At 43.8% G+C, this 23,786-nt stretch overlaps 1 protein-coding gene across 1 annotated transcript in view; it reads right to left on the bottom strand.

Annotated features, from left to right (window-relative positions):
* Positions 1–1,741: 1,741 nt before the first annotated feature.
* The window catches only part of NDUFAF6 (NADH:ubiquinone oxidoreductase complex assembly factor 6), a 65,743-nt gene continuing 43,698 nt past the window's right edge, over positions 1,742–23,786 (bottom strand). Inside the window, exons 7-9 of the mRNA XM_040354706.1 lie at positions 17,459–17,560; positions 7,711–7,767; positions 1,742–1,885 (exon numbers count right to left, since the gene is read on the bottom strand). Of these exons, the coding sequence (XP_040210640.1) occupies positions 1,757–1,885; positions 7,711–7,767; positions 17,459–17,560 (288 nt within the window). The 3' untranslated portion in view covers positions 1,742–1,756. The remainder of the gene's footprint in view (positions 1,886–7,710; positions 7,768–17,458; positions 17,561–23,786) is intronic.

Genomic DNA, 23,786 nt, shown 5'->3' with positions numbered 1-23,786 from the left:
GGCAACCGAGCCGAGCTGCAGCTCTGTTTGTCCATTCAGACACGGAGCTGCAGTTCAGCCCTGTCCCCTCTCTCTTCTGATTGGCTAACTGACTTTAATGGCACCGCTGCTGTGTCTCAGCTAATCAGGAAGGCGAGTCTTGGACAGCCGAGGGACTCATGGATATCGCTGGACAGAGATGGAGCTCAGGTAAGTATTAGGGGGGCTGCTGCATTGAAAGCAATAACATTTTTTTAAAAAAATTCCGCCTTTACAACTCCTTTAAACGTGCCTATACACATTTGCAAAAACACAGCTGTAGGCCTGTTTTTGGTGCTGCTTTTCTCATGCCAGGAGAAAAGCGTTTATAAGAGCTGGGTAAATGCTCAGTGTGTATAAGGCCTTAACTGACCATAGATGGGTAGAATTTCGAATAAAAATTCCTAGGGAAAAAAATGCTCTAAGAAAGTTTGTTCATTTTTCTAATCATTAGTGGGTCAACATGACGTTTGTTTTCGACCACCGTGACAGGAAAATTCAAAGGAGCACAATGGAAACATTTTCTGGATGAATGAATTTCTAACAGTGTAAGTGGTTTGCATTCAGTAAAATCCATTCATTCCCAATCAAAATCCGTTTTTTTAAAAAACATTAGAAAGTTCTGAGAATTTGTGTATTTATTTTTAGCCAGCTGAACCAAAAAAAAAGCGATTCCCCCATTCACATATTCAGTGTAAAAGCAGAAATCCTCCCTGCTGTGTCGTATTTTGACAGCGAGGAGACCCCCTTGCCTTCCTGTTGTCAGAATACACCGATACAAGATCGGCCGCAGAACTCACTGAACTGAAATTTTCCAGCAGTCCAATCTGTGAGAGGTCGAAAAATAGATCGACTTCTCATAAACGGGAATGGCCATGCATGTCTTGAAATTCCGCTGGTTCCAGCTTGATCCATGTATGGCCGGCTTTAGCCTAGGTTCATACTAGTGCTGCTGCCTAATAATGTGTTTTTCAGTGCATTTTTACACATGTTTAAATGCAATATCGTGTTTTTTTTCTTTTGTAGTAGACAGCATAAAACCCTGCCAAAAAACACACGTCAGACACACCTTTTCATGCGCTCCAACCAAATTCTTTGGGACCAAAAATCTACCAAAAGAAGCACCTATACCTTTTCAAAAATTGCACTGCACCACGTTGCATTGATGTGAATGGCACCGCAGAGAATATTGTGATTTCCATTTTTCCAGGGATGGCAAATGCAGGGGAAAAAAACATACTGGCGTGAACAGAGCTTACCTTTTTGCTATTCAATGTATTCAAAAGCCACAGAATCTTCACTGCAGCCTCAACGAGTATCTGGATAAGTCAATTACTAGCTGCTGTGGTTCCTTCCACTGGTGCGTACATCCTGTAGGGATCACAGTAGCCAGAGGGGAGCAAGTATTCTACACATACGCAAAGGCCGAATATTTTCAGTGGTTAGGGAGTGGAGAAACACTGGCATTTTCATACATGCCTGAAGGGTAAGCACATTCACATATTTTTTTCCTTTACAGGTGATTTCTATTCAGGCCTCAGGTGTAATATAAAAATTAAGAAACGTAATAAAATTTAATGCAACTTCTTACTGTAGGCACATCAGAATCTGTGCTGTAATGTAGGAAATTGCATAATCCTTAGACGCAAGAGCGAAAAGCTCCCCGTTACCATTTTAATAGGTTTATCACTGCATTTAGGCCACAGGAATGAGCACAAGAGAGAATATTTTTACATTTTTAATAGGTTTTTCTCCAAGACTGCACATATAAAGACAATGGAATCCAGGGGTCTCTCCTTTGTAAACTAGGATGGAAGATATTGAAGTCTGCTTTACGAAGTCTCTTTAGATAACTGTCCAAGGGAACCTGGAAAACAAATATTTGCTTCAGTGTGACAATTTTAAACTTATAGTGGACCATACACACACACACACACACACATTATATATATATATATATATATATTATACACACACACACACACTGTATCTCACAAAAGTGAGTTCACCCCTCACATTTTTGTAAATATTTTATTATATATTTTTATGTGACAACAGTGAAGAAATTGCACTTTGCTACAATGTAAAGTAGTGAATGTACAGCTTGTATAACAGTGTAAATTTACTGTCCCCTCAAAATAACTCAACACACAGCCATTAAAGGGGTTGTAAAGGTAAAAAAAAAATCTCTAAATAGCTTCCTTTACCTTAGTGCAGTCCTTCTTCATTTACCTCATCCTTTGATTTTGCTTTTAAATGTCCTTATTTCTTCTGAGAAATCCTCACTTCCTGTTCTTCTGTCTGTAACTACAAACAGTAATGCAAGGCTTTCTCCCTGGTGTGGAGAAAGCCTCTTGAGGGGGGAGGGGGCGAGCAGGAGTGTCAGGACACTCTCTACTTTGAAAGATAGAGAAAGGAGCTGTGTGTTAGTGGGCGTCCTGACACTCCTGCTCGCCCCCTCCCCCTCAAGAGGCTTTCTCCACACCAGGGAGAAAGCCTTGCATTACTGTGTGGAGTTACAGACAGAAGAACAGGAAGTGAGGATTTCTCAGAGGAAATAAGGACATTTAAAAGCAAAATGGAAGGATGAGGTAAGTGAAGGAGGACTGCACTAAGGTAAAGGAAGCTATTTAGGGATTTTTTTTTTTACCTTTACAACACCTTTAAATGCCCAAACCGATGCCAAAAGTAAGCACACCCCTAAGTGAAAAAGTCCAAATTGGGCCCAAAGTGTTAATATTTTGTGCAGCCACCATTATTTTCCAACACTGCCTTAACCTTCTTGGGCATGGAGTTCACCAGAGCTTCACAGGTTGCCACTGGAGTCCTCTTCCACTCCATGACAACATCATTAAGCTGGTGGATGTTAGAGACCTTGCGCTTCTCCACCTTCCGTTAGAGGATGCCCCACAGATGCTCAATAGGGTTAAGGTCTGGGGATATGATTGTCCAGCCCATCACCTTTACCCTCAGCTTCTTTAGCAAGGCAGTGGCCATCTTGAAGGTGTGTTTGGGGTCGTTATCATGTTGGAATACTGCCCTGCGACCCAGTCTCTGAAGGGAGGGGATCATGCTCTGCTTCAGTATGTCACAGTGCATGTTGGCATTCATGGTTCCCTCAAACTGTAGTTCCCCAGTGCCGGCAGCACTCATGCAGCCCCAGACCATGACACTCCCACCACCATGCTTGACTGTAGGTACTTCTCATCTGGTTGCCGCCACACACGCTTGACAACATCTGAACCAAATACGTTTATCTTGGTCTCATCAGACCACAGGACATGGTTTCAGTAACCCATGTCTTTAGTCTGCTTGTCTTCAGCAAACTGTGGGCTTTCTTGTGCATAATTTTTAGAAGAGGCTTCCTTTTGGGATGACAGCTATGCAGACCAATTTGATGCAGTTTACAGAGTATGGTCTGAGCACTGACAGGCTGACCCCCCCACCCCTTCAACAATGCTGGCAGCACTCATACGACAACCTCTAGATATGACGCTGAGCAAGTTCTGAGTGGAACCTGTCCTGTTAAACCACTGTATGGTCCTTGGCTACCGTGCTGCAGCTCAGTTTCAGGGTCTTGGCAATCTTTTTAAAGCTTAGGCCATCTTTATGTAAAGCAACAATTCTTTTTTTTCAGGTTTTCAGAGAGGTCATTGCCATGAGGTGTCATGTTGAACTTCCAGTGACCAGTATGAGAGAGCGAGAGCGATAACACCACATTTAACCACTTCCCGACCCCCGCATGTACATATACGTCCACAATATGGCACGTACAGGCACATGGGCGTACACGTACGTCCTCGCCTATTAGCGGGTGGGGGGTCCGATCGGGACCCCCCCCGCTACATGCGGAGGTCGGGTCCGCTCGGGGAGCGATCCGGGACCACGGCGCGGCTATTTGTTTATAGCCGCTCCGTCGCGATCGCTCCCCGGAGCTGAAGAACGAGGAGAGCCGTGTGTAAACACGGCTTCCCCGTCCTTCACTATGGCGGCGCATCGATCGCGTCATTCCCTTTATAGGGAAGACACGATCGATGACGTCATTCCTACAGCCACACCCCCAAACAGTTGTAAACACATACTAGGTGCACCCTAACTCCTACAGCGCCACCTGTGGTTAACTCCCAAACTGCAACTGTCATTTTCACAATAAAGAATGCAATTTAAATGCATTTTTTGCTGTGAAAATGACAATGGTCCCAAAAATGTGTCAAAATTGTCCGAAGTGTCCGCCATAATGTCGCAGTCACGAAAAAAATTGCTGATCGCCGACATTAGTAGTAAAAAAATAAAAAAAAATAAAAATGCAATAAAACTATCCCCTATTTTGTAAACACTATAAATTTTGCGCAAACCAATCGATAAACGCTTATTGCGATTTTTTTTACTAAAAATAGGTAGAAGAATACGTATCGGCCTAAACTGAGGAAAAAATTTTTTTTTTATATATGTTTTTGGGGGATATTTATTACAGCAAAAAGTAAAAAATATTGCTTTTTTTTCAAAATTGACGCTCTATTTTTGTTTATAGCGCAAAAACTAAAAACCGCAGATGTGATCAAATACCACCAAAAGAAAGCTCTATTTGTGGGGAAAAAAGGACGCCAATTTTGTTTGGGAGCCACGTCGCACGACCGCGCAATTGTCTGTTAAAGCGACGCAGTCCCGAACTGTAAAAACACCTTGGGTCTTTAGGCTGCATATTGGTCCGGGGCTTAAGTGGTTAACACACCTGCTCTCCATTCACACCTGAGACCTTGTAACACCAACGAGTCACATGACACTGTGGAGGAAAAATGGCTAATTGGGCCCCAATTTGGAAATTTTTACTTAGGGGTGTACTCACTTTTGTTGCCAGCAGTATAGACATTAATGGTTGTGTGTTGAGTTATTTTGAGGGGACAGCAAATTTACACTGTTATACAAGCTGTACACTCACTACTTCACATTGTAGCAAAGTTTCATTTCTTCAATGTTGTCACATGAAAAGATATAATAAAATATTTACAAAAATGTGAGGGGTGTACTCACATAGATACTGTGTGTATATATATATATATATATATATATATATATATATATATATATATATTATATACACACACACACACACACACTCAAATTTTCCACTTGCCTACTGAGTGGAAAAAAGGGGCTGGCGAGGAGCTGGGCTGCCTGGGAGTGAGGGGGGGGGGGGGTTGATCGGGAGCCGCTCTCCTGGTGGAAGAGTGACTGCAGTTAGAGGAGAGCTGTGGGATCACTGAGCGGTAAAACACGCTGTAAAAGCATTACATTGAAACCGTCTCCGCTCTGCTCACTGATCTCACACAGCCCCGCCTCCTCCTAACCCCACGCCTGTGATAGACAGAATACATCCCAGCATTGGACCCGTGTTCTGTCTACCAATGTAAGGCTGCAATAGGGGTCAATGCGAGGCTGCAATGTGGGGCATGGCGAGGCTGCATTGATGGGCACTGGTGAGCCTGCATTGATGGGCACTGGTGAGCCTTCATTGATGGGCACTGGTGAGGCTGTGCTGAGGGGAACCGATTGTTGTTAATATTTATTTTTGTAACTTAATTCTGCAAAAAAAGCATTTAAGCGTCATTTCATTAAATAATATATGATGGCCTGATTAGGGGCGGAACAGGGTAAGGGTTGGGTGGGGCAACTGGTGGCAAGTAACCCTTGAGACCTGGCTAGTAGCTCAGGACTTGACATTTTTAGCCCTGTGAATATATAAAAAATTATTACTTTTAATATTTTAGCATTTCTGACTTCTGACACTAGCAGTTCAATTGTAATTTAAAAGGGCTGCTAATGCCTCACAAGGTCTTTTACCAAGTCTCATGAGAGACATTGGCGTCTCTGTTTATGGCTGCTTATGTCATGCTATTAGGCAACACAAACAGTGATGGATAATATAAGACATGCATGTTTTAGTCCACTGTTACCCAACATTGATTTTATATTAGTTATATTCTGCCTCGATATTTAGTAAACTAGCAACAAAACAAACCCCTTTGTCTAGTCAGCCGATTTCCATTTTTTCTCTGTCAAGAAAGGTTAATAAACTGGAAAAAAAATAAAATCCACAAGGAGTGTTTAACCCAGGGATCCTCAAACTACGGCCCTCCAGCTGTTGTAGAACTACACATCCCATGAGGCATTGTAACACACCGGCATTCACAGACATGACTAGGCATGATGGGAATTGTAGTTCCTGAACAACTGGAGGACGGTAGTTTGAAGACCCATGGACCAGTCAACATTCTAGAATCTCTCTATAAAGTGTCTTGGAGTCTAGGAAAAGTGAACTGGGTTTATTTTCAATATTTTAGAAGATAAAATATTTGACACTTTTGGGACACGTGTGGAAAAGACAATAAAAGGTTAGGTCACCTTTCAATTTATGTATGTACAATACATAACAATATCTATAAGAAGGCAAGCATGATAAGAATAATACCATATCTAGGTTTGTTTGTAATCCTTATAATAAAAAACAATTGCGTTTCATAATCTCTACGTTTTCAGGACTAAGATAGAAAAAGGTGTACAACATATTTAAGCAGGAATCATTAATATTTTAAAATAGATTGTGTAGATGGAGAAAGACGTCCACAGCGCGGCTCTCAACTGCGGGGTGGACGTCCTTTTATGTGCATTCCCCGCGAGCGCCACTGGGGGTGCACAGCGGGGAAACACTGTGCCCGGCACATCGCTGAGATGCTGATGCGCGTGCTTGGCGGCCGCGATGTTCGCCAGGTACCCACGATCGGCGGTGACAGCAGGGACGTGGAGCTCTGTGTGTAAACACAGAGCTCCACGTCCTGTCAGGGAGAGAGGAGACCGATCTGTGTCCCTTGTACATAGGGACACAGCATCGGTCACCTCCCCCAGTCAGTCCCCTCCACACACAGTTAGAACACACCCAGGGAATACATTTAACCCCTTCCTCACCCCCTAGTGTTAACCCCTTCCCTGCCAGTCACATTTATACAGTAATTAGTGCATTTTTATAGCATTGTATAAATGTAAATGGTCCCAAAATTGTGTCAAAAGTGTCCGATATGTCCGACGCAATATCGCAGGCCTGACAAAAAAAAAAAAACACAGATCGCCGCCATTACTAGTAAAAAATAAATCATAAATCTATCCCCTATTTTGTAGGCGCTATAACTTTCACGCAATACAATCATTATACGCTTAATGCGATTTTTTTTTAACAAAAATATGTAGAAGAATACGTATCGGCCTAAACCGAGGAATTTTTTTTTTTTTTTAAATGGGATATTATAACAAAAAGTTAAAAATGTGTTTTTTTCCTAAATTTTCTGTTTAAAGCGCAAAAAATAAACAAAATCGCAAAGATGATCAAATACCACCAAAAGAAAGCTCTATTTGTGGGAAAAAAATGATAAAAATATAATTTGGGTACAGTGTTGTATGACTGCGCAATTGTCATTCAAAATGCGTCAGCGCTGAAAGGTGAAAATTGGTCTGGGCAGGAAGGGGGTTAAGTGCCCAGTAATGAAGTGGTTAAGAATGTTCTATTCCGGCATGTTTACAATAAATTGCAATTCATGAATGAGTCACTACCAAAGCTATACACACTTGTGAAGGTATCCTTGAACCTTTTACTAGTAGACTGTTGACAACAGAATAGCAGCCAGTTCTAATAATGCTTACCGTTATATTAAAGGCAGGAAAAGCTTTTCCAGAAATCTTCCTCTGGAAAGATCGAGCCTGAATGACAAAGTGAAAATGATTGTGTTAGTTTTCTACCGCTGCGTCTGTTGCTGTACAGCCTGACAGTGTTTCAAGTAGGAACAGTAAAAGGTATGACTCAGATTTTACAAGAGATTCAATATTTTGCAACGGCAGAGTTTACAGATAAAATAAAGATCCGTTTGTTTCCAGTGGAGCATTCTACAAACCTGCAGTGAATCTTCAGACCCTAAACACGCATGCATTCATAATTCTTAAAGTGTTTGTAAAAGTTGAGTGTTTTTTTTTCTAGAAAAATAACAAATGTGTTATACTTACCTGCCCTGTGTAGTGGTTTTTCACAGAGCCCAGGTAATCCTCTTCTTGGGTCCCTCTTAGGCGCTCCTGGCCCCTCCCTCCTGCCGAGTGACCACACAGCAAGAAGCTTGCTATAGGGGCAACTGAGCCGTGTGTCCATTCAGACACTGAGCCACGGCCCAGCCACCCCCCTCTCTCTCTCCTCATTTGCTCACTGACTGATTGACAGCAGCGGGAGCCAATGACACTTTGCTGCTGTCTCAGCCAATGAGGAGGGAGAGTCCCGGACAGCCAAGTCTCTTGTGCAACATCGCTGGATCAAGATGGGCTCAGGTAAGTATCAGGGGGAGTTGCGGCACACAGAACACATTGGCCCAGATTCAAAGAGCAATTGCACCTGCGTAACCATAGTTATGCAGCGCAATTGCTTACTTGCCCCGGCGTAACGACTTCTCCTGATTCAGAGAGCTCGTTACGCCGACTGCAGCCTAAGATATGTGTGGCATAAGGCTCTTATGCCCTCATATCTTAGGCTGGATTCTTACGCAGGCCGCTAGGTGGCGTTCCGGTAGTGGTCAGCGTATAGTATGCAAATTGCATACCAATGCCGATTCACTACCCTACGCGAGCCCTGCGTACGCAGTTTACGTCGTTTGCGTACGTCGGTTTTTTGCGTAAGGCTGCCCCTTCTATAGCAGGGGTAGCCAATGCTAAAGTATACCCGTCGTTCCCGCGTCGCGAAATTTGAAATTTACGTTGTTTGCGTAAGTGAATCGTGAATAGCGCTGGAAGCCATTCACGTTCACTTTGAAGCAAATGACGTCCTTGCGACGTCATTTACCACAATGCACGTCGGGAAAGTTTCCCGACGGAGCATGTGCACTACGCTCGGCGCGGGAACGCGCATAATTTAAATGATTCCCGCCCCCTACGGGATCATTTAAATTGCGCGCGCTTACGCCGGGCATTTTGCCGGAGCGCCCACGCAATTTACGGAGCTACTGCTCCGTGAATCGAGGGTAGCACAGAAAATTTGCGGGGGCGCAGGGCAAAAACGGTGCCCTGCGCCTACGTAAAAAATGCGCAAATGTTACTGAATCTACCCCAGTATCTTAAAGCACAGTATGCATTAAGATAAAAAACCTTCTGCCTTTACAACCACTTTAAGCTGGGTACACACAGGCCGGAATTTAGCCAGTACAACAGGAACCTGGAAAATCAGCAGGACCTGCTTGCGATTTTGTTAGCACGATTCCCAGGCAGAAACGCGTGTCACACATACAGCCGCCCTTTTTGCGACTGTCAATGCAAAAAAGTTCAGGGACCAATTTTGGCCCTGAGCCAGGAGCTCATTTGCGGTTTGCGGCACTTGGCACACATTTTGCCGCTCGACAATCGCGGGAAAATAGTGTTGCGTTTGGGGTGACATTCAAGGTGAATGGCACCCAAAAGTGCATCTTGGCACGATTTGAAATCACGAGCAGAATAACAGCGTTTTTGCCTACTACTCCGAAATACCCATACATGAACGGCTTCAAGCGGCTTTTTTGACATCTGGGTGAAATAAAAAAACATATGCAGTACGTCTCCGCAATACACGCCCATTTTCTTTGTTTTATACTTTTAAATCCACTGCAAGTGCACAACAATACCTGTTGATCCAGTGTGCTTCCAACTTTTTGTTTGAGCCAACACAGAGCGTCTGCTGCACTTAAATGTCAAAACAGTGTTGTCCGCCCTGTGCGGTCCTCCTCTGGTGTACTACAGAACTACCACCCCTCCTCTATCCCATAACATGGGGAAGGTGTTCTGCAGTTCAGCAGGAGAGAACTGGGCAAGGCGGATATGGCTTCCAGTGCAGCAATGGCACAGAAATGAATATAGATGTATGCAGCTGTACGGGGGCTCACGGAGCTACTTATGTAAACCCGCACATTTCTAGGGGTGTACAACCCAGTATGCACACAGTCTATACCTGGGGGTGTACGGCTTGATGCATGTGCAGGTTTACACAGGTAGGCATTTCACAGCAGCTATGTATCCTTGGTGCAGAAATACACCCGCAATTTGCATTATACGGTAACATGCACCCAGGTTCAAGAGGAAAAGTTATAATTTCCATATTTCCTTTTCCAGCTGCTGTATCTCTGGATCTAATTATCATTTTAACATGTAGTTTTCATTCTCTGCCCACGCTTAATCTACAGGTTTTTGACTGAATTACTTTAAAGCTGGGTTCACACTTGTGTGGGTGGTTCCCGTTGTGGGTCTGCAGTGCCCGTCCCCACAGCTGCAACCACCTGCACACACTGGAAATCATAGCAGCCGCTTCCCGCACTGGTAACCACACTGCACCTACGGTTTCTGTGTGGGCTGTGATATCAAAAATTATGCAGGGACCTTTTCTTGGGTTTTCAGGAACACGGCAGTACATTCAAATGAATGGCTGCTGTGCCCACGCAAAACGCAGTTCACAGAGCCACAGTAGTATGAACCAAGCCTTAAGCAACTTTCAGCTTCAATTTTAAAAAGTGTTAAATTCTAAACATAAGGGGTGTACTGGCTGTAGCTTTAAAGCAGGGGTCTCAAACTGGCAGCCCTTCAGCTGTTGTGAAACTACAAGTCCCATCATGTCTCTGCCTGTGGGAGTCATACTTGTAACTGTCAGCCTTGCAATGCCTCTAGTAGTTTTGCAGCAGCTGGAGGGCCGCTAGTTAGAGACTCCCGATTCTAAAGGCTGTAAAACACGTTGCAAGTTTTAACCAACCCCCACTCAGGTGTCTATAGGCACGTAAAGGAATATTGCATGTAAAGGAAGTTGCTTTGTAAGGGTGCAGGACAGGCCTACCCAATTATCATACATGACCTCAAAGTGGTTGGAAACATCTGAAATGACAAACACAAGCATATCACCATACAGTGTGTACTTGTTCCAGTTCATAGCACTTTGTGTGGTACCTGTCTGCTCTCTCCTGCCTCTGCTACCTGCATGAGTCACAACAGGCAATCCTGGGGACACCCTCCCCCCACACCCACAACGCAGTAGGTGACCGACAGCCTCAGATGTGCATGTTTCCCAGTAAGGCAGGCAGATTCTTTCCCTCCACTCAGGTCTCAGATTACACTTGGCTTTCTGCTCTGTGCTGTGCAGTTTGTGACATCAGATTTCCAGTCCCTGCCTCCTGAAAGTTAAGAAATACCATCTAAACTGTGCACGTTATAAAGCTGTGGAGGAGAGAAGGCTGCAGAGAAACAGGAACAGCTTATGTAGGAGAATTTAAGTATCACTGGAGGCTGGTCACTTCAGGGGGTTAGGTAAGGGTTTATTATAACTTTAAAAAGGAAAGTTTGTCTGTGCAATTGAGTTCAAAAGAACAAAGATTGATAATGACAGCGTCACAGTAAAAATGTGTTATCTTTTCTATTTCAGCAAGACTTCATGTAGAACAAAAATGCCAGACAAGCTCCGATAACATTTACACTGCCTGCTGTTCCTGACAACAGGGCAGACACATTGTCTAAATGAAATGAACATCGTTAACAGTTTTTGCCAAAATCTTAGAATCTCAGACTGCTGTCCTGGTTTTATCACTGATAGATTTTTCTAATGATTATCATTCATTTCCAGCAGTTCAAACTTTATTATATTTGACTCATGAATTTGCAAGCAAAATAATTTAAATGCTGCTTGTAGGTACTTTCGCACTGGGGTGATGCCGGCGTTAGCGGTAAAGCGATGCTAGTCTAAGCAGTGCTTTACCGCTGTTATAGCTGCACATTTTGGCCACTAGCGGGGTGCTTTTAACCCCGCTAGCGGCCGAAGAAAGGGTTAAAAGCACCCATGTTGCGGCAATGCCAAGAGTTTTAGTGGAAATGGGTCATCACTTGTTTGAATTTTTAATACTGTTGTCTGGATCTTCTTGTCCTGGAGTCAATCACTCCCATCATTTCTTGTGTTGGTGTTGCAAGGACAGTGTGGCAGTGCTCTGCCCTGATAGAGTGTAAAGAGTTGTTGATCCAGGATTCTCATCCAGGTAAGGCTCCAGGGGGCTTTTGTCATTCAGCTTTTCAGGTTCCACATTGTTTAGAAAAATCTGTTTTTTTACCTGGAGTCAGAAGTTTTTGTAGTGATCTGGGTGGGATGAAATCTCTAGTCCTGGTTTTCAGAACCCCAAGCACACTACCTGGACATATGTGTGTGCTGGGTTTGTTCGGAATGACCCAACTAGGTTTCTGGGCTACACCCTGTCCAGGAGCTAGGAGAGAGCAAAGGGCTGCCAGCTATATGGACACAGTAGGTGAGGAAGCAGTCTGTAGGAGACAAATAAGGGCCTAAAGTGAAAGGCCAGAACAGCAGTGCTATATAGGGTTGTCCCGATACAGATACTAGTATCGGAACTGATACTGAGCATTTGCGCAAGTACTTGTACTCGCGCAAATGCTCCCGATGCTTCACCCGATTCTTTTTTTTTTCTGGCTGAGAGGGGGCTGAGAGAGAGCTGCTGCCGCCATCTAGTTGATCAGCGCTCAGGGAACATAACAGCTTTCATTTGAATAGCTGTGTGTTCCCCGCCACGCCTCGTCATATATAGCCCCTCCCCCTTGCCGGGGCACTTTGATAAACAGATCACCCATCCCAGGACTGGACGGGTGATCGGTCTATCGAAGTACCGGGACATGGGGGAGGGGCTATATATGACGACGCGTGGCGGGGAACACACAGCAATTCAAATGAAAGCTGTTATGTTCCCCGAGCGCTGATCAACTAGATGGCGGGGGGGGGGGGGGTCTTTCCTCTCTGCCTGGGGATACATGGCTGCATTTGGGGACAGATGGACACATGAAAAAAAAAAAAAAAGTATCGGTATCGGCGAGTACATGAAAAAAAAAGTATCGGAACAACCCTAGTGCTGCAAGTGCAAGCCAGGAGGCTGAGTGTGTATTTCTTCTTTGCAAGAGAGAGAAGTGCTGAAAACCCCGGCAAGGGAAATGCTTTGATCTTGAATCTTTCTTTTAATAAAGGCGTAGAAAAGCGAGTGGCGGTGCCTTTAAATGCTTTATCACTTGAAGTGAGTTCCAACAGGAAGAGAAGAAAAAGTTTTTAAAGCTGAATTCATGCAGATATAAAAAACAAAATGTATTTTTTGAAGCACTGCAAGTACCTACATTTGACTGGGTTTAAGCCTCTTTCTGCCCCTTGTACAGCAGAGCTCAGACTGGGAGAGGGAGAAGCAGCACAAGGAGCCACTGAGTTGCAGTGATTATGTACCAACTATGAACATGCTCATAAGAGAAGGAAGCGGAAAGAAAGAGGAGCTCATCAGCCTACTGCTTCGCTTTTCATTGTTTGGGTTTTTCGGGCGGGGAGGGGCTAGACCTGTGTTGCTTTAAGCGTTTACAACCCTTAAAAAAATAAAATAAAAAATTGGATCCTGTTAGTTTAAAGCATGTTATATAGCACAGTGCTTATGTTGTGCAATTCGGGTTTATCATGGCTGCTGAGCAATGGCAGCCCGTAATGCATGGTGCAGGGGCCCCGCCACCCTATCCATGCGTCCGGCCCCCTAATCTACATGCGGAATTCCGTGCGCATGGATTCAATTACATATTTTGTTTTTTAAGCACGTGATTAGAGCCAGAGGCTCTAGTAGGCTTCAAATAAGGGTGGGCTCGGGACACAGTGAATATTCGCTATTGTCTTCCCGATTCTCCTCCCGGCTAATGAGGAAGAGAACCGATCCTATTGACAGTCTAGGAGGAGGGAGGGAGGAGATGCACAGCAGAAGACGCCATGATGCGGAGGAATAGGAGACGCAGGGGAAGCTACTGGGTAAGTGCCGTGGGGTAAGTGTGGGGCTGGTGACCGACCGGGGGGGGGGGGTTGGTGCAGGGAGACCATATACCACCAGCCACCACTGTTGCGAGTCCTTTACTTGCCTCGGTCATCTGCAGCTCTTCTATGTCCTCTCTTCCCCCTCCCCTCCCTGCCTGTTAGCTCTGTTTCAGGGACCATCCACCCCCCCCCCCCCGCCTGCTGCTTAACAGTGTAAAGAACATGCAAATTCCCTCTGTTAGAAAATGTTCTATGCCCCAGTGTCTGTGCTTTGTAAAAAAAAATATGCCCATTACTACCTTATTTCACAGAGCCGCATGGCGGTCACGTGACTCCTCGCTGCTCTCCTCCACAGCTGACGTCTCTGGCTCTTCTCCTCCTTTCTTCCCCTCCTCTCGACTAATGTCAGTGAGGAATTATCCACCCTCCCGCTGTAGCTGTCAGATCGGGAGAGGGAGCAGCGGGGAGTCACGTGAGCGCTGCTGTGAAATAAGGTTGTAATGAGCATTTTTTTCTTACAAAGCACAGGCACTGGAGCATAAGACATTTTCTAACAGAGGGGGTTGCATGACAACCACTTTATTTTCAGCCAAGAAAATAATCATGTTTGTTGCCATGCCAGACAGGACTGTGTTGTGTGGAAGCGCAAAGATTGACAGAAATATAAACACTTTGGCAGGTAAAATCACTCTTCTCTGTATTTCATCTATCTTTGTTTAGCCATTTGCTTTAAGTTCAGCTTGAAATCTCGCACTGCAGCCCTAAGAGAACAATTATATTTTTGCGGCCAAATTTCAGTCTATCGGGAACTTCAATCATCAGCAGGCAGAGTGCACTGCTACTACCTGCTAAGGGGCTGTTTGAGGCAAGTAATACGGCATCAAATAGGGATTTACATATTTACATCACGGAACGTAAACGGTTCTTGTTCTCTCTCAGTGAGTAGTCGAATTATTTCTAATGGTCTGAATGCAAGACGGGTAATGTTAATTGATAGTAAAACATGACGGAGAGCACTTTAGAGAAGGCCAAAGCCATTATCAGTTATATAAGGTGGCCCTGCAAGGTAAATACACCCCTTCTAGGTGATATAATGCAAGAATTATCATAATACAGACAGAAAACTAAGAACATAAGAGATAAGCTTGGCAGGCAGACAGCTGCCCTTTACAGCTACTTCGATAAGAACATACCCTGGCCAACATACTGTGATATTAGGCTAAATGTATATGCATCATGAAAGTCAAAGAGATACATGTGAAATGTGTTTGCATAAAAAGACACAAGTTACACTTCTTCACGGGTCTCCATGACAGCAAAAATCAAAGTGTCACCTTCACACCATTTCACAAATAAAAAAAGGGACATTTGTCAAAGACAAAGCACAACATTTTGGGGTCAATAAAGTGGTTGTAAAGGCTGAAGGTTTTTTTTATCTACATGCATTCTATGCATAAAGGAAAAAACCCTTGTGTGTGCTGCTCCTCCCACAGCCCCCTAATACTTATCTTAGCTTCCTCTCGATCCAGCGATGTGCACGAGAGCCTCGGCTGTGCCGGGACTCCCTCTCCTCAATGGCTGAGACGGCAGAGGGAGCCATTTGCTGTCACTGCTGTCAATCACAGCCAGTGAGTCAAGGAGGAGAGAGCGGGTGGCGGAGCCAAGCCACAGCTTTTTGTGTCTTATGGATGCATAGAGCAAAGCGTGGGAGCGGGCATGGGCATGCAACAGTACCCTCATAGCAAGCGGCAGGCTGTTGGGTGCATTGGTCAAGGGGGAGGAGCCAGGAGTGCCAGCGGGGGGCCGGAGAAGAAGAGGAAAGCCACTGCACAGTGCAGGTTACATAGTTAGTCTGGTTGAAAAAAGACACACGTCCATCTAGTTCAACCAATAGGGAAGTATGACATGTTTGTTGCTTTTTAGCACCTTCCTGCTACAGTGATTAGTCATTGGCCGTGTCCAGTAGACATGGCCAGTGACAGATGGCGGAGCTGCGTGGCCCTGCGTTCTGGGAGGACATCATATGACTATTTTACTATAGGCCGGGCAGGAGCACTATTGTTCTGGGAGGACATCATATGTAGTCCTCGGCAAAGGGTGGCGCCACGCAATGGCGTTATCTGTCACCAGCCGTGTCCACCAGATGGCTGATCACGGTACCGGCCTGCTGTCAGTGTCATGTGAACACTGTGATCACATGACAATTGCGAATAATTTATGGTTTCCTTTCATGCCATCCATTGTATACAATTGTGTTGCTAACTGTGATTGTACTCTATATTGTACTCCACATTCCCTTTGCACATGTTCCTGGAAAAGCTCTCAAGTGATTGGGTGCTGCAGCAATGACCAGCTGGGAACTGGTACAAAAGTCACAAGGAAAATGTTTGCCCGCACACCATGGATCAACAAGGAAGCGTCCAAGCGATTTGCATCACATGCCTGACGAAGGAGGTTCTGCGTGACTCCGAAACATTGCACTACTCTTTTGATGCGATCATGCATTAAATAATTTGCTTGGGACGCTTCCTTGATGATCCATGGTGTGCTGGCAAACATTTTCCTTGCTAGCTTTGAGTGGTCACAGTGATCACATGGTACAGATAGGGCCAATCACAGCCCATCTGTACCATGTGATTAGCTCTAGCCAATCACAGCTAATCACAACAAAACAAACTGAAATAATCGATTTCAGTCAAAATGCTTGCTTATAGCAATGAAATTCGCTGCTATAAGCAGGCAATGTGCAAAAAAAAAAAAAAAAAAGTGTACAATGGTAACATGATTTCTCTGGTCAGTGTTTTAAAAAAATCCATCTTATAGAGGCAGGGCTTTGCTTCCTTGTGTTAGAGCTTCCCCCTGATGACTGGTATTGTAATGTCTGATGTGGGAATAATCAAAGATGCAGCATGAGAGGTGGCGGGGCCTCCATGGATCACACTTGTTTTTCTAGCCCATCCCACAGATGCTCAATTGGATTGAGATCTGGAGAATTTAGGCCAAGTTAACACCTCAAACCATTTTTGAATTCATCAGACCAGGCCATCTGCTTCCATTGCTCCATGGTCCAGTTCCGATGCTCACATGCCCATTGTAGGTGCTTTGGCTGTGGGCAAGTGTGCTGATTTCAGTGTCACTGAAATCCCTACGCTTGCCCATTTTTTATGCTTTCAAACACATCAACAAACTTGCTGCCCAATTTTCTCCGCACCCCCCCTTTCAGCAGTCATTGCAGCAATAAAATAAAAGTTGTTCACTTGACCTGTCAGTGGTCATAATGTTATGGCTGACTGGTGCACATAAATAATGTGAGGAAGGGATATTTGCTCAATACTTATATATAGATTTTGCTTTCTGCTTCATAGTAGTTATAATAAACAGCATTCGAAATTCACCAAACTAGCCTTCACCCATGTAAAAAACATACACATTTTCAAGCCCAGGAACAGAAGACTTTTGAGTTGGATTTTTTTTTATGCGACCAAACCAGGGAATGATCTACAAACGTAGCATAAAAACGAACAGTACAGAGTCCTGCTAGCATATCATCCTTTTATCATGAAAAAACAATATACTTACATGCTCCAGGTGTACATAAGCTTGACTGGCAATATCGTATACAGCATCTTTGACATTTCTCTCTTGGCTCCCTCTAATGAAATCCTCCTGTGAAGCCCCGTGCTGCATGAAAGAAAAAAAATACATAAATAAAAATAAACATGTCGATCCAGCAGGGATTAGAGAATACACAGCTCAGTCAAGTTGTCTCATATTGCTCTGAAATAGAGAAGATGAAAAAAGGTTTCTGCCCCATTCCACACCTGAACGCACAGCAGCCACATGCGAGTTCACACAGTTCATGTGCAAACAACGGCACCACCAATTACTACATCATAAAACACAATCTCATATTGAGGCGTGGTGTGCACACTGGATGTCAGAATTGATCTTGATGACGTGTGTGACTAGCTTTGATCTATATTACTAAATTAGATGAAATTTGGATGTATTTGTGATCACATACCTTATCGCGCCGGTTTATATCATCATTGATGTAAGTGTTCTACCTTTTACAATAAAACCCATAGTTGATGGTTTTACACTATGTGGCGGCTTTTTTCTTTTATGAATGGTGGAGTCCATGATTGGGTCCGGTGACAAGGTTGAACAGAAGCTGTCCTCACATGTCTTTTCCCGAGAGTGACCACGTTCCCAGCTCCATGCCTGTTTGACTCTGTGCCGCTGGCATTGGGTCCACTGAGTCCGGTAAGAGTGACCATTTTTTTCCATCGGTGGTGCATTCACAATCTATAGCGATTTCTTACTGGATGGTGGTCTATGCTTCAGAGGTCGAATATATCTTCAATTTCAACATTGATTTCTACCTAAACACTTGTGATTTAATTTCACCTGTTTGGGCGTTTGTTTCTTCCCCTCATGGGACATTTATTCACAATGCCATTTCACATATATGGACTTTTTAACAATTTCAATTTATGAATTTTATTTATATTCATTTATTGCTGTTTTCACCTAGCACTTTATTTTAATTTGCAAAGTCAATGTGTTATACTTACTGTTTCCATACTTGCACAATTCTCCTGAGTTCAGGAGTGAATATGTACAGATTGCCGGGTGTGCTGTGTACAGAGTGTACAGTTTAGGGGTGCGCTAGTCACAGATTGCAACCACAGCCTCCCCGCTATTCTGTAGTTGGGTCACTGTGGTGTCTTCTCTGTAGTATCTTCTCTGTAGTGGGGCCCTTGTGGGGTTTCCTTTCAGTGGCCATATTGAGCAATGTCCTCTTTCTACCATCCCTCCTCCAGGACTGGTCGGGTCTCTCACAGACTCCATTTGGCACCCAGGACAATAGAAGATGAAGGAGAGCTCTCCACCAACAAACGGCTGCCAATAACATGCTGAGGCTCACCAATCACACAGCAGAAATTCTTGGGCTGAAGCGATTGCCACCTAAAGATTCCCCAGCAATGGGCTCTGCCCATTCTCTGAATACTGACTAAACGTAGCAAAACTGCACTCAGACTTCAGCCATCAACCAATAAACACTGATCTCCGCTTAACAACGATGGAGACTCCCCCAAATGAGCCGCCACTATGGTTCTGATCAATGTTGGCACACTTGCACTAGAGCTGACCTGAGCGGATGGTGAGAGCTGAAGGGAGTTCCGCCACTTCTTGCTGTATAACTGGGTGAAACTTTGCCTGCAATTTTTCAAGTTGGTGACAGGGTCTCTTTAAAGAAGAACCTACTTGCCAACCCCAGCTGATGTGCAGTTACTCTCTTTTACTCATTTTTTAAATGCTGATAAATTATTTAAGACATGCAAGGGTGTACGTAAAGTTTAAATATATGTATATACATTATTTCAAGCAAATGACATGAACCATACATGTGTACTTGCTGAATTATAGTGCTCATCTGTTGAATTGAGCAAATCCACAAGATTCTGGAAACAGTTGTTCCCCAATATTTGTCCCAAATTACATATAATTGAATCGCCATTTAAAAAAAAAAAAACACACACACACACTAACCGAAGAACTACATTTTCCATACAGAGCAGCAGAAATTAATCCCAAGATTTAGCATGTTATTACTGACATCTGGGTACCGATGAAATTATATTCAGCAATGTAAAGCTCTCAGACAGGAACAAGCAAAGCATGCAATTCTTTTTCTAATCAAAAATATAATCAGACTACAGCGTCATTGATTTACCTTGCTTTATTATCATTCAATTGTACAAATGAAAACAGGCTGTAGGGTGAGAGAGTTTATGGCATCTTAATATGAAGAAAACAACTATTGTTGGCAGACATACACGCCAATAAGGCAAAATCGCTAGCTATGGGGGATCTGTGAAACTGGATCGATCTAGAGAGGAAATCCAGAGGAAAAACAAAAACCATAGGCTGGAGCTCAGCATGATACCAGAGGAGGGAGATAATTATTAGTTAGGGCTTAATTAATAGGACAAAAAGATACATGGATTTGTCCTATTAATTCACCTCAAAGTCATGGGGAAGCTTTTGCGATTATCTTCACTGTAACAACTCAAAGTTTATGGACTCCTGCAGGATCTTCCTACATTCACCACATCCACGGTCCTTGGTTTTCATCTTCCCTGCCTTCCTCTTCTTTGTATTCAATTGGGAAATAATGTCTTCTTCCATTTTGTCTTGCTTCTAGGGTACTTATTAAAAAATCACCTCTTGTCGTTCATTATATTAGCTCATTTTAACCATTCTTTCCAAAATGTGGCGTTAACAAGTTAAAAACATTTTTTTTTTTTTGTTAGAAATTTACTTAGAACCCCCAAACATTATATATATTTTTTTTAGAATAAAATGGCGGTCGTTGCAATACATTTTGCCACACCGCAGCGGTCTTACAAGCGCACGTTTTTGGGAAAAAAAATAAGGACAACAGTAAAGTTAGCACAATTTTTTTTATATTGTAAAGGATAATGTGACGCCGAGTAAATTGATACCCTAGGCGGCGTTAAAAAAATTCTAAAGGTTGCATGTTTTTGCGGAACAGAGGAGGTGGTCTAGGGCTAGAATTATTGATCTTGCGCCAACGATCGCAGCGATACCTCACATGTGTGGTTTGAACACAGTTTTCATATGCGGTGCTGCTCACGTATGTGAGCTCGTCGGCAAGGGGCGCATTTAAAAAAAATATGTTTTTTTTTTACACTGTTCTTTAAAAAAAATAAAAAAATAAGTGTCACTTTTATTCCTATTACAAGGAATGTAAACATCCCTTGTAATTGAAAAAAAAGCATGACAGCCAGGTCCTCTTAAATATGAGATCTGGGGTCAAAAAGACCTCAGCTCTCATTTACACTAAAATGTAATATTTTTTTTTTTTATCAAATTGAATGTCATTTAAAAAAAAAAAAAAAAAAAATCTCTAAGTGCATTGGGTGGAAGTGACGTCACTTCCACCCTGCAGTGGTACAGTATGGAGTCGTCTCCATACCACATAAGACAACAGACACAATCGCCTCTGCCAACGGCTCAGGTAAGCGGCAGAGGACACCGGTGAGCGATGGGAGGGGGGTTCTCTCCCACCACCGATAAATAAGTGATCTTGCAGCGAATTCGCCGCAAAAAACACTTATCTGAAACCGAACTACTGATTCTTGAAGAGGAGCTAGCTGCTACCATAACAACGGTTATCCTCTTCAAAGTAGCGACGTATAACTAAGGCAGGCAGTCCGGAATTGGTTAAATGAGCAATGAGTATCATTACTGATAACTATAGATGCACCGACATATCTGCTGGCAACATTATCAGCGTTTTGCCATTCAAAAAAGGAAGTTGCCGATATGGCTGCATATTACAACCAGTGCCATGCCGTAATGTGCAGCCTCCGCAGACACCACTCGGCCTCCACAGCCATTACTCCAGTGCCTGCCCTTATATATTTTATTTATATTCATGGTTACGTTTTTAAATTGTTTAGTCCTTTCCCCTTAGATTTCACTCCCACTCTAGATGTTAATCTTATTTCACTACACTTCCAGCAAAAGGGTGGAAATATTTTAGCGTTAGCTTATATATTGGTTTTGCACAACAATTATTTTAGCGTTAGCTTATATACTATTTTGCACAATAATTAAATTCAATTAAAGTTAAAATATGTTTACATAAAAAAAAGACAAAAGGCCTTTTGGCATCCTGTTGGTTAGTTCTATTTATTGTTTTGCACAGTAGCTTTGCAATTAAAAAGGGAAAATTTAGATTTTTGTACTCACCATAAAATCCATTTCTCTGAGTTCATCGACGGACACATCGCTCAATTAATCCTGACTATAGAGTTATATTGTCTTCTGCAGGAGTAGGACTAGGCAGAACAAAAAACCTGGCTGTGCCCATGGACCGTCCTCAGCTGGTATATAAGCCCATCTCTGCTATAGGCATCCAGTTTAGTAGCAAGCAGTATCAGAAGTATCAAAATGGGTCCGTCTATAAACTCAGGGAAATGGATTTTACGGTGAGTACAAAAAAAAAAAAAATTCTCTTTAGTTCATCGAATGACACAGCACTCCATTAATCCCAACTATAGGGATGTCCAAAAGCAGTGCCAAAAAAAAAAAAATGAGGGGTGGGGAAAATAACCCAAGGCTAAACACAAGAGTCTCAACCAGGACACAGGAACCCCATCTAAAATAAACATTTAAAGAGGACCACCACTCAAGAGGGAACAGCCCCTCCTAAACAGCAAACCTGACATATTGACGCTTGATGATAGAAGGCCCAAGAGGTACTAAGCACCCGAGTAGAATGCCATGTGACAGGGAAATCGAATAGGCCTCAGTCACCATCTGTATGATCCATCTGGAGAAGGTAGCCGAAGAAGCGGCCAGCCCTTTCCTTGGTCCTTGTGTAACCACACAAAAAGGGAGTCTGACCTCCAAAAGGACTCTGTGGCTGCCCGATACACCCAAATCGTTCGAACTACATCCAAGGCATGCAGGGCAAATTCCTTGAGATGAGACGGCTTGGGACACAAGGAAGGCTACGCAATGTGTTCATTCAAATGGAAGTCCAAGACAACTTTAGGTAGTAACAATGGACAGGGACGAAGAACTACCTTATCTCTGTGGACCACCAAATGGGGAGTACGACCAAAAGGCAGCCCACCCTGGTCAACAATAAATTCAGAGTCAGACTCAGGTGATTCCATTTCCTAAACGGAGATAGGGGGGGACTTTGGGTAGTTCCGACATCACCCAAACCTTTATAGGAATGGTATCCACACAAGGAGGGGCCTAAAAACCTTGAAAACTGACAAACTCTGCCCCCCTTCTTTGGAACCCCCAAAAGTATCATTTTGTGGATCCCCTTAAAGCACACGAAGGAGGTACAGGAATTCAGCGAAGATGTCCCCCCACCACAGTTATGTGTGAGGGCAGACCTTCATGCTGAAGGGATCTTGTCTGCGGGACCGGAGAAGGTTACCTGACAAAGGTTGCGTGGAACCACCCGGAGAAGTCTTGAAAAATCTATTGCCCTTATCTGCAGTTCTGAGAGCACAAAATCATCTTTTTATGGGCCAAAAAAGAGGGCAAGGCTCCTTCCCTTTCATAGATTGTGGCAGGAAGGTACTCCCCCCCCCCCCTCCCTGTGACAACCTTAAGGTCATCATCCAGGGTAGCCCCAAACAAACGATTGCCTTGAAAGCGCAGATCGATGAGAGCTTTCTTGGAGGTTTGGTCTGCACCAGACCAGTTCCCTTTACCATTGGCCAGGTCTTTAAAAAGGATGGGGAATCCTCTACTGGGATCATGGTTGCTTTATTCAACCTGTAAAACAGAAAAGTCCACTTTTTTTTAAACGGGATTCACCAAAAGGATAATGTACTGCAAACAAAAGGTTGCTTTGGCTGTCCCTACAAATTTGTCATAATAGGGGAGATAAGGAAACACATTAGATGCACAAGGCGTCTTGTGTGCACCAAAAGGGACAGCCATGTCCATGGCCACATTAGCTACATCTTCCATTTTTAAAGTCTCACGCACTGCAGTAACCAGTGCGTCCACCAGTGTTTTCTTATTCGCTGCTGCGACTGAGGAGGAGTCATCCACACTATCGGACGGGAACATCAGGAAGTGTAGTATCAGATGAGACAGACTGAGCAGGAGAAGGTGAAAGACGTTTCCTGCTAGGCCTTTGCCCACACGCCACCTCCACCCAGGATACCAAGGACTGTAGGACCGCCATCAGCGAATTAATGGGGAGCTGGGGTTCTGAGGGACCTGGCGTCTCCATAAAGGGGTTAGTGAGGGAGATGGGATCCTGAAACTCCATAAAGGATAAGGGAGACCCCCCTCAGAAACAAAAAGGTTTTTGGCACTGCTTTGGACCCCCCTACTA

Source organism: Rana temporaria, chromosome 5 (assembly GCF_905171775.1).
Source record: "Rana temporaria chromosome 5, aRanTem1.1, whole genome shotgun sequence".
Taxonomy (NCBI): Eukaryota; Metazoa; Chordata; class Amphibia; order Anura; family Ranidae; genus Rana; species Rana temporaria.
This window is presented reverse-complemented; position numbering and strand designations above follow the sequence as displayed.